General features: G+C 42.7%; 1 protein-coding gene across 3 annotated transcripts in view; it reads right to left on the minus strand.

The window, feature by feature from the left end:
* FBN1 (fibrillin 1) overlaps positions 1–12,080 on the minus strand; it is a 256,463-nt gene that overhangs the window by 53,945 nt on the left and 190,438 nt on the right. For all 3 annotated transcript variants that reach the window (XM_060005191.1, XM_060005190.1, XM_060005189.1), the window contains 3 exons: positions 9,901–9,972; positions 6,301–6,426; positions 3,309–3,431 (listed from right to left, as the gene is read on the minus strand). In XM_060005191.1, coding sequence (XP_059861174.1) covers positions 3,309–3,431; positions 6,301–6,426; positions 9,901–9,972 — 321 coding nt within the window. The remainder of the gene's footprint in view (positions 1–3,308; positions 3,432–6,300; positions 6,427–9,900; positions 9,973–12,080) is intronic.

A 12,080-nucleotide genomic window follows, 5' to 3' on the forward strand; every position in this document is an offset into this window, starting at 1 on the left:
AGTCAAGATTTGATGCCTCAAATCATGGAAGCTTCATGGCTTCCTCTAGAAATTTAAATCAAACAAATCCCATTGCTAAGATAGGTTTTCATGATGGACAGCCTGCATCGTCCCTTGTTCCACTTACACATCATTATTTTGTCTCACTCCTGTAACCTTTTGTTCCATCTGAACCAAGTCTTCCTGTCTACACATGGCTCCTTTCAGCACTTGACGATCCTAATGATGTTTCTTTCCTTTTTATCCATATTCTTTCAAAAGGAAGCCCTCTCATCTTGCTTCTGCCAGTCTTTAGGCTTTAAATTATATTTGTCATCAAGTGAGGCTCTCCCGAAATCTGATTATCTGAGGGGCCAAATTTGTTGCAGGAATCCACAGATGACATAATTACATGCCTACTCATGTCTCTAATTTTCTAAAGCTCTCAAGATTCTACGTTTAGGGAAAATGTAACTCAAATGGCACTGCGTTATCCTGATTTTCCTGTTGTCACAAGAGAAAGCAAATAGCAGAATACCACCTTGGGTGTAGATGTTGTAGAGCACCGCAGCACCCTGCTCTCAGCTGAATAATCCAGACTTGCTGTTTGCCTGCCCTATCTGCTGAGAAGACAGCAGCTGGGAACAGGCACTTTTTGCTGCACAGAGCAGCTGTGCCCACGCCAGGAGAGAGTATATCCCCTCCATTTCACGTGCTCAGGCTGCCATTTTTAGAACTACTTCCTTCCAATACGCAAAACATTTAGAGTTGATGAATCACCATATCCTTTAAAAGTCTCAGGTGGGGTTGAGTATATCATAAAGAGGGGACATTGGGATAGAGTAGCTTAGGAGCTACGGCTAGCCTGTGCAGAAATGCTAGTGAACAAATTATGATTGTTGCCATCAGAGAAAACGGATTTAAAATGAGCAACCTTCTCCCTGAGATAGGCAGAGGAAATTGATTTCCATTGCCAAGCTCTGTGGAGGGAGCTGATTTTGAGAAGGGTTGGCCCAAACCTTGGGTAACCTCTGGTAATATGGATCTGGGAAAATGCAAGGACCAGGTCTGTCTTATCTCTGGGACCCACAGAAAATGGAGAGCATTAAGAATCTTATTAGAAAGGGATCCTCAGTTAGGAATTTTCTTTCCTACGTTGCCTATTTCACGATGAGTTTTAAAAAATGAAACATGGATTACTTTGCAGTTCTACTGCTGAAACAGAAAGTTACAATTCTAGAGAACTTAATTGTGAAGTTCACTTTGTATTGAGACCAGAAAACTAGGTTTCTACAAGCACCAAGATTTAAACTCCGAGAAGGTGCTGCCTGAGGTTGAGATAGGAGATTTAAACAGGGTACTGGGGGAAAACACCCACACAGTCAGCAGAAAGAGAGGAGACCATGAGGAAATGGCTGGGAAGAACATGTCTTTAGCTCGGCAATCCATTTCAGAAGGGGGCTGCGTTTGCTCTAATGCCACAGCTCCTCAGGTGAGACCAGCATCCTCGGCTTCGATACCTAACTGTTCTCTAAAAATCTCTCAGCAACAATGCGGGTATTATGGCCAGCTGTTGAAATGATGTCCTTATGGATTCAAATAAAAATCTTATTACGATAAGGAAATTTTAGTTCTTTTCATCTTAAACACAGGAAGACAGGAGTATTTTACAATATGTCTGAAAAATGCCATGTATAGGACAGTATTTAAAGACATTTTAAAAGATTTTAACAGTAAGATGTAAGTGAAGACATTTCCAGAGTGAAGTCTTCAGCCCTAGAGGCTGAATAGCTGCAAAACTCAAATTCAAGTACATTCCCTTTCTTGTGAGGATTTCGATGAATGAGGGAGATGAAGATTTGGCTACAGACAACACTCCTTCACAGTACTTATCGCTGGTTAACGCCGGATGGGCTTTATTTATGTTAATATTCTACAAGAAAACATGACAGGGCTTAAGCCCCAGCAGGCCCTGGTTGGACGTCTTGTCTTGATGTATAAAATAGTTCTTCCCTCATCTTGCCTGAGCATGAAATGGTGTGAAATGACATGTTCTATATTATCAGCAATTCCTTATTTTGATTGGAATTATTTCACGCAGTTTCAAATAAATATAAATTACAAGCAAAATGCAGGGAAGTGGTATGAATGCCAAGTTTCATGAGAGCATTGTGACTCATATCAGAGACGTCCTCACTTTTCCTGTCCTGTTTTGTTTTTTTTTTTCAGTACGTGGATAACAACTGCTCTGCTGACAAAATGCTAAATACTTGCACATGTTCCTTTAAACCCCCCAAAAAACAAGTCTTGATTCTCAAAATGAGTTTTTGTTCTGGTATTACACCCTCTTCCCACCAAAGTCTCATAAAACAATGCAAAATACCCTACGGAAAGCAGCGCACTTCCCACCACTTAATCACTGGTGGGCAAGGAGACCCAAGGAAAATCTGACCACGTTCCTTGGTGTTGTTTCATTCACAAATGCATAAAATATCCAGGAAATTCCTTGTGAAATGAGCCAGAAGCAAAATAACACATTCTTCCTGACCTCCTTGCTAAATATACAGTGATTTATAATTACTAAAAAACTCAGATGAAAATCATTCTGAGGTATTACTTTCCTTCTGGGCTGAAACACCAGTGTTTTTATTTTGATACCACTGGCTACAAGATACCATCAGACACCTAATAATTTTACCATCAATTTAAGTTGGTAACACGCTCATCCTTCTTGTTTCTACCACATCCCTGACAAACGGGAACAACAAAAAAATTTAACCTCTGGCGGATAGTTTCTCATTTTACTGTAGGTGACATAGCAAATAAAAGGCTTTCAACGTTTGCTGCCCTCAGCTGTGTAAGCTGTTTAGGAGAAAAAGTGATACTGTTGGTTCTTTTTCCTTAGTTTGTGCAGTTTAATCTGGCCCAGCTCAGGGGAGCTTTGCCATCTAGACTTGGGGTATGTGGCCAGAATGGTGACAACCTCACCCACTCCAAGGGGATTATGTGAAAGGACAAAAAAGTATTTGGTCCTGAATACCAGTTAGGGAGTGTGTGTGCGTGCGTGTGTGTGTGTGTGTGTGCGTGCATTTGTGGGAGTGGGTGTTTGCAGCAGGGCAGCAAAGAGGCAAATTTGGAAACATCACACCTCCAAAGGGAGAAAAAAGCTAAGTGTGAAGACATTTCAACAGTTTTCCCTTTTCCCAGTTTGGTTACTACAACTCAGAAGTCATGTATTCTTCAACCTAACCATCTCAAGGAAATCCAGGTATCTGCAGCTCCATGGGGCTGGCCCGTCGGGTGGGCGCTGGGCGGTGGGGACTACTTGCCATTGCACTGCCCCGTGGAGGTGAAGCGGTAGCCGGGCTTGCAGTCGCAGCGGTAGCTGCCCGCCGTGTTGATGCATTCCGCGTTGCGCTGGCACACCGGGCCGTTCTGACACTCGTCGATATCTACAAGCAGGAGAGAACTGAATTACGGGGAGGGCAGAATCTGGTGTCAAGTGGATGAAGCCTCTCACACAACATGGATTTATATTTGCTTGTTTTGATCGGTTCTACTGAACAAACCACGGAAGATGGAAATTTTGTTTTCTAATTTTTCTGTTTCACAAATATTTTTCAGAAATGCAAATACTTGATTTATCACCACATACGGGTTCTAACGCTGCTAATGTCTAGAAAAAGTTATGAAACTCAGCTTCAAGGGCCAGGACTTGATACGGGTATAGACCAAGATCCTAGGAAATCTTGTATTTGCTCAAAGCCTGGGGGTTTTAGGATTCATTTGGGTTGCTTTTGTCTGGAAGGTTGTGAGGTCTGCAGAGCAGAGCATCTCAAACCTGAATGCGCGTATGAATCACTTAGGATTTTTTTGAAAGGCACATCTGATTCAGCGTGTCTGGGGAGAGGCTTGAGATTCTGTGCTTCCATTAAGCTCCCAAGTGATGCTGGTACTCCTGGTCTACAAACAGTGCTTTGAACTGCAGGGCTGCACAGGCTCTTGCTTAAATTTCTGCCACATGGCAGTCAAGTCAAGGAGACTTACCATGAGAGATTGCACATAAAACCACTGAAAAGAACCAAACGCTTACTATCAAAGGAAAGAATAAAATGGATATTGTGTGCTCCAGGGCTTTGACTGTGCTCAGGGAGTTGTTTGTCTATCTTTTAAAAAATTTAACAGCTACCTAATACGGTTCAAATTCGTGGCACTGCAAAAGTTACTGCACAGTCCAGGCTATAGCGTGGGGCAAAATACATATTCCCTTCCCCTGCTCTTACGAGACATTCAAATTCAGTCTAAATCCAGTAAAGGGAATAGCCTGGAACACAGGTGGGAGTCAGCTCAGCACCAGTACCGGGCTTTCATGCAGAAGTCGGCTCAGCCAGAGAAGTTCCCACAAGGGGGCGGCAAATACATCAACCAAGGCCTCCTAGGTGTGTACTTCTGTGGTGGGAAAACCTCAGTGCTATTGGCAGTCAGTGGGAGTTTCCGTCTCATACGGGGTGTGCCTCTCTGTACGACAGATACAGAAGCAGAATATGCCTACCTTGGGTTACAGTGGACCCAGGACCCAGCAGCACCTCACCACCAGGCCTGCCCTGCTCTTAATTAAGGGTGTGCAGAAACACAGAGGGTACCTCGTGTAGCTGGAGAAGCCAGTCGGCGTCACAGACGAGCATTTCTGTAATGCATCAGATGCCTAACATCCGATTCTATACATACTTGGGGAGGGCAGACGCACGGATGCTCCCTAAATCACTTCTGGAATCCATTCCAATTTCAGTCTGGCTGAGGCACGTACTAAGTCAACCTTCCTTTTCTGATTCTGCGAGCTAAGAGTGTGCTGGGAAGCAGCGGACCCTGGATTAAACATTCACCCTGAAGATGGATATCCTACGGAACGGAAACCAAGAGTTGGAGTGCTTTGTAAGCTCCACATCCACTGAATGCTACCCTGACAGCAAAGTGCCTTACGCTGGGGCAGCTGTAGGTTTTCAGTCTCATGTGTGTAGCAAGGTCTAGGTTGATGTGGTGGTCCTGGATGGCCTTACCTCTGGTTTCTGGCCAACGGCTGCTGCTTCAGCAGATATAAGTGCCAAAGAGGCACCTGGGTCAAGTAACCAGCTCTGAATGGAAGAGAAGGGGAGATGCCACAGAAGGCGGCGGACATCCTGACGCATGTACGGCAGGTGTCATACGGTGGCTATGAGCAGGCAGCCACCTCTCGCACTATAAGGTCACCTGCTGTGGGCTTTCTTCTCCATTCCCACATCATGCCTCCTCCCCACACCTGATCCTTGATGACCTGAAGCCCAGGGCCCGAACCAAAGCCCGAAATGACTATCTCCTTAGGAAGGTTAGGAATGGCTGTCACCCCGTTCCCACTCCCCCGCAGAGCAGGCAGAGGAAGGGACGTGGGCCAACTTGGCCACAGGAACAGAAAGCCTGGTGAGGAGAATTTAACAAGCATGCGCTTGGGGCTATAACTTGACTCATGGTCTATAAGTTGTCCCCAGTTTAGGAGAAAAAGATTTTTACATATTAAAATGTTGACCTATGTGCTCTAATACATGCTCTAACATGAACAAAAACTCTGCTAGAGACTCCAAGTTTAAGTATTAAATAGAAAATTATTCTAGCTGTCCTAGGGCCCATGGTATATTTAATAACCAGTAACGTCCCTTTTACTAAAATGTAAAAGAACACTATCTTCCCCAGATGTTGGAAAAATATGAAGTGCGGTAAGGAATGCGCAGAATCACAGCACAAACACATGGCAAGCGGAGGTAATTTGAAAATGAAAAAAGTACCATTTGCACTCATGCCAACATTCTTCATATAAAATCGAATTTGCTGTTCTTGCCATTTGGGATTCTCTCATGCATTTGAAATATTTGCATTAACCTTGTTTTCACTTGGGAGGAGCAAAGGCTCCGTTTGGAAGAGAACACTGATTTTGAGGTTCAGCTCAAGACGACTGCCCACCACTCATGCTCACTTTCAAGCAATGTGAAACAACAGCCGTCTATTGGACACACCCGGGATCTCAAGGCTTTTCCGTATCAGCTGGGAAATCTAATACATTGTGTATGTGGGGAGAGAGGGCCGGGGAATGGACATCCTGCTTCTCCCGCTGCGTGTTAGGGAATTTTTACATGAAATGTCTGTCGACCCACATGTTGCCCTTCAGTACTGCTAGAGTTAGATGGATTTCTGAAATTCCAATGTTGTGAACTTGGCCACACGTGTGTGTGTGGGTATGCAGCTCATCGGTTGGCTCATTTCTGGGTGTGACACGGCGACAGCCTCTCTTACCTTCACAAACCAGCAACTTGTCATTATAGAAGAAGCCCACTGGACATTCACATCGGAAGCTGCCAACCATGTTGATACACACGCCATTTTCACAGACCCCTGGGATCTCCCGACATTCATCGATATCTAGAAACAGAGCAGGTACGTATGAGTGACGGAACGGCACGTGGTCCCTCTGCAGGGTAAACTGGAATGGAGAGTCAGCTGCTTCTAATTCATTCTATGTAAGGTCTACAGCCAGAGAAGAGAAAGTGCGTGTGTATGTGTGTGTATGTGCTTGCGTGTGTGCGTGTGTGCTGGGGTGGTGATGGAAGCGGGGACGTCAGTGAAGAGCAAACTGAGATAACTGGACTGCTTGTCAGACGCTCATGCGTCTGTCTGACTGACTGTTTTTCGGGTTTTGTTTTATAACATCGGCTTTGTCCAGGCAGGAGCCATCTTTGTACCCACCGGGCCCTGCGCACCAGATGAGCAGAATAAAAGTGACTGCCAAGAGAAAGTGGTCTCTCTACCCCAAGTGTGTGGTGGTGTTCGTCTAGAACGGGAGAGGAGAGCTGGTGAGGAACAGAGGAGGAGCCCATGGTCACGGTCAGCTCTGATCTTCCAAATTCCACTTCAACACCCCCTTTCTCCTTCACGTGGCTTTTGAATGGAGGTAAGTCAGGTCTGGGGATGTAAGCTGGGCCTGAGCTGACCATGGAGAGAGAGCAGGCACCAGGGAAGGACTGTCAGAGTAGACTGTGGCTTCCCAAGCCCAGGTACCGGGGCTGGCTTCTACGCTACAGTGTTGCTGGCCCCTGGTACACGGTCTGACAAATGTTAAGTGCCAACTAAAATGTATTCAATTAAGAACCAGTACCTGGAAGTGGGGTTGGTGAGCATTAAAACAGGACCAAAGTAGGAGTGAGAGCAGAGCCAGGACCCAGGCTGCTAAAGCCGGCTGGCCAGCTGGTGAGGGAGCCATGTGGGCAAGTCTGGTCTCCTCACCAGCCTGGTGGGTCCACTCGCTGTTTGACCTGCTCTGAACTCCTGACCATTCAGTGTCCTCTAGGATAATAACGGTAACAGTGACAGTAACAGTAGTGTCTCCCTTGCTATATGCCTGGTATATTTCTCAAGCATTTAACCTGAATCTAGTTACCAAATCATCAGGGCCACCCTATGAGATGGTCTCTAGGTACTCTGACCATCATCATGATGCAGATGATGGAACTAAGGAAGTCAGAGCATGGAACTTGCCAAAGACTGTACAGCCAACAGGAGGCAGAGTTGGGATTCGATACCAGGAATCCGCTAACAGGCTGTCCTGTCACCCGTATGCTTTTCCACAGTCGAACAATCTTCTCAAACCCATTAGCGAAGTGCTTGTTATCCCAGAGGGCCCCTCTACCAGCCCTCTGGCAGAGTTTCACAAAACACTTCAGAAGCAGGGAGGGAATGTAAAGCTTTGGTCTTTCCAATCCATTAGGTTTCTGTTATTGTTGTTGAGATACTTTCCTTTACATATCATAGTCCGGAGCCTCTACAAGATACTTTGTTTGCATAAGTTGTAAGAAGATGGCTATAGACTTAAGTGGAACTCACAAGAGCTTTCAGAAGAATCACACCCTAAAGCCAATCTGTTTTAAAGGAGAAATTCAACAGGACATGGATTTATGTTGGACCTTTTTCTAAAGGGCCTGACTTTGTTTGAAGACAAATTGATCTCTTTAATGGAAAAAAACAGCTTAGAATATCAAAGGGTATATTTCCATTTTGAATACAACAAGTCATTATGTTTTAGATTTTTCACACATTTGTCATTCATGTTCTTAAAAAGTTAGGCAAAGATATATCACAGCTATGCACTATCAGCAAAAAGAAAAAAAAAATTCAGACATTCTTGAACTACGTACGGGTTAAAACATGAAATGTTATGTTCACATTCATTTGTTTTAAATATAAGAGATGTATTTTCAAGTTTAACAATAACAGGCTGGGTCAAATTTCTAGCCATTGTTAGGCATAAAAGAGCAAAAGCATATATTAAAAATTATATTTTCTTTTCCTGTCTGGATTCCATTTGAACTTCAACTTGGAAAAGTTTATGTTTAAAGACAAGATTAATAAACTTGCTATAGTTTTAACCCCACACGAATGGGTTCTATATGCCAACAATCTTCAGACCTTTCAGAAGAAGAGTATAAAGCTTAAATAAAACAAAGTTTCTCAGTCATCTAAATATTTTGTCATGCTGGAATTTGCTAACAATAAGTATACTGCTAACTATCACATTTCCAGTTTTCAAGAGCTAGAGGCAAAGCAAGCTGTGAGTCAGGACTGGATTCTGGTCTCAGCTCTGTTATTAATTAGCCAGGTGACCTCAGCTGAGTCCCCTCCCCTGTCTAGGCCTCTGTCCCCTCAACTGTAAGGCAAGGCCTAGCTGATATGGACTAGATGAAGTCTGGAGCCTTTCCAGTTTTATTAGTGGATGATGTTAATGCTGTTTTGAGTCTCTGCCTGCTACCAACATTAGAAGGTAGGCCTTGCTGGGGTACACGCCTGGTCCATCCACGGAGAACGATGGATTCTACTATTAAAGACCACTTATCCTCAGATCAGAGATTCTAAGGAGATGAAAAGATCTGTTTTGGGAAGGGGAAAAACAAAGCAGCTAGAGCCGGGCGTTTCAGGCCAATGCCATTTAACAGGTTTTCTTTCCAAATCATGACGTTTCTTTGGACGTTGACTGTGGAGCCATATGTATTTGGCACTAAGAGAGCCAGGCTGATTGCTGGACCAGACCCTTGTTTTCTTAAACAAGGTCATTGGAAAGGCTGATGTGGATTTCAGTTTACTTATTAGGAATAAGGTGGAACAGACAAAGTGGTGATGTTTGCTACTGGACACAACTGCTCAGGGCCACCTAAGGATCCACAGAAATCACACTGGGGAAAGACTCTGAGGATGCAATAGCTTGCCATCTCCTTTTACGTTATTTGGTTTTAAACCACAAAGGCATCACTTCCATTGGCTGAACGCTGTGCGTTACTTCTGAATCTTGCGTAAGCTTCACTAGCACTGCAGTGGTCTCTGCTCCAGTTACCAGACAGGGCCTCAGATTGGAAAGATTTTTTTTTTTTTTTTTAACTTCACATCTAAAAATCCCAAAGCAGATAACCTAAGGAGATTCTATGTGAGATAAAATTGATCCACCTACACATAAGTATTGGTATGAACAGTCATATTAAACTCAGGTCTTAGTCAGATGGAAGGATTGGGAATTATAGTCAAATCAAACGTCAACTGGCCCTACTCCCAGAATCTCTCTTTGTTGATGCCTAGGGTTGGTTTAACTAAGCTTGATTGTAATTCTGTGAAAAGCTTTCCAGTCCCCTTAATCATGACCGACAAATGCTGCTGCCAATTAGGTGGAGCTACACAGGGTGTCTGTACTGTTTGTTTCAAACTAAGAATCAGAGTTTCAATAAAGCTGAATGGCACTGTTTAATTTGTTCCTTCTAAGAAAAAAAAAGCAAACTGAGAAAATAACAGTGTGTACTTCCTTTTCTTAACACAAAGGCAGAGACAAAAAGTTCCAACAAAGGCATCACAACTCACCAACAGGTAAACCAGTGTAAATGTCGATGACGAAGCCTGGCCTTTGACTTCCACAGAGCGTAGCAAATTCATCTGCAGTGATTGAACGAAGGTGGGGTGAGCGGGGTGGGAATAGGGGTCAGCAGAGAGCAATAATTAGGCTGAACAAAATTACTTTGTATACATTCTTGAAAGGTGTTTACCTGTATTTTGAAAAATTTAAAATAAAAAATTAATCTGAAAATTCCTACAGATGGTGTAAACTTCTCCTTAAGACAGGCACTGAAGGAAAAGTGACCTCATGTTGATGTAATAATGAGGCAGAAGCAGAGGTCTCTATATCATATGCCACTCATTTGTATGATCCTGCCTGTAGGAATCTGGGTTTCTATAAGGATGTTGTTCAGCTCTGAACCCAGGGACTGGCATGAGTGCCTCTTTCCACTCTGCATTAAGGGATCTAGGATTTAATGAATGTATACAAAAGCCATTTCCTCGACAGACTGGGGGAGACCATGGCAAATCTAGCTAAGTTCTTGATAGGAGGTCTATCAATGACTAATTCACGTCAAACAACCAACTTACCTCATTACTTCAAGTTTTGGAGCTGGATTTCTTTTGATGCAGCTCTCTTGTTCTCTCCCACTGCCTCCCCCCGACCCTTTATCTTTCTCTCCTTCACCTGAATTCATCAAAGTTGATAATAAAGGATGCACTAAATGTCATCTGTGGTCCCTTGTAACTCTGCGATTCTGTAATTGCAGATCATGAGTGTAACCAGTATAGCATGGTATCAATTTAAGCTCAAGAAGGCCATTGCCTTATGGGTCAAACCTACTGAAAATTGGTAAAAGGTTTCCAAAAGTATTTTAATCAAAATGTAACATGTTCTTTTCATAGTGCTTTTATTTCCTTATAAAAAAAGGAGTTAGGGTCCATTTCCAACAAGTGTCACGCCAGCTCCACTGACCATCCGGACAAATTTCAGGGACTCCTAAACTGTGTGCAGACTGCATAGCTAATGAACGGCCATGCCTGGATTTGGCCAGTATCCAACATGAAGACGAAACCTTGCGTGTTGTATTAAGAGTATGCAGATTCTTAAAACTCAGACAGATATTTCTGAAAGTAAATGACAGTCTTTCTCAGAGATCTCCAAAGTGGTCTGCAGGGGAATGTACAATGAACCATCAAGGTAAAAAAGAAAATACTAGGATGTCTAGCTTTGTAAAATCCAAGTTTAAAATTAATTTTGTGTATATTTTATAATAGAACAGTTTGTGAAAATAATCAATGCATTTCTCAATATAATTGAAAACAAATATATAGAGACATATACACATTTACTTGTAAATACACACAGCAAGTGCGTGTAACCTCCAGGTTTTTTTAACGATAGGTATGTACGATCAAAAGATTTGAAGGCCACCGGTCAAGATCAGGGGCCAGCAAATTTTTTCTTAGAGGGCTAAGAAGTAAATATCTTAGGTTTTGCAAGCCGTGCAGTCTCTGTTAAAACTACTCAACTATTTCACGAAAGCAACCATAGATAATATGGAAATAAATTAGTGGGGCTGAATTCTAGTAAAATTTTATTTACTAAAATTTGAAGTGCATAAAATTTTCAGGTCATGACATATCATTCCTTTGACTTTTTTTCCAACCATTTTAAAATGTCAAAATTATTTTTAGCTTGTGGGCCATACAAAAATAGGAGGAGGGCTGGATCTGGCCTATATGGGCTCGTTTGCCAACCCCTGGTCTAACAACATCTTGCAGAGTGGGGACAACTCGTAATTCTAAGTAATGGTTATTACACTATTTCCAGAGTAAACAATGGATGACATGGTATATTTTACTAAAAAAGAATCTTCTGTTTTATGCACTGTCAGGTAGCACCAGACAATAGGTTTAGGATTTTACATATCACTGTGGGGAATGGAGTAGGTACCACACAATTCTCAGATCAATACTCTGCATGGTAGTTCATTCAATCTAAATCACAAAGATAATCTAGATCATCATTAGTAAATGATGTCATCACGATATATAGGACATATATCATCTACCGTATAAGAACACTGCACCAAAGTTTTTGCTTCATTTACTGCTAAGATGTAAATTAGACTTTTTTTTCCAAACAGGTAACATTATTTGGATTTTTCTGTATGAGGATATAAGAAGAAATTTCTCTAAGATCT

The sequence above is a fragment of the Delphinus delphis genome, chromosome 2 (assembly GCF_949987515.2).
Source record: "Delphinus delphis chromosome 2, mDelDel1.2, whole genome shotgun sequence".
Classification (NCBI taxonomy): domain Eukaryota; kingdom Metazoa; phylum Chordata; class Mammalia; order Artiodactyla; family Delphinidae; genus Delphinus; species Delphinus delphis.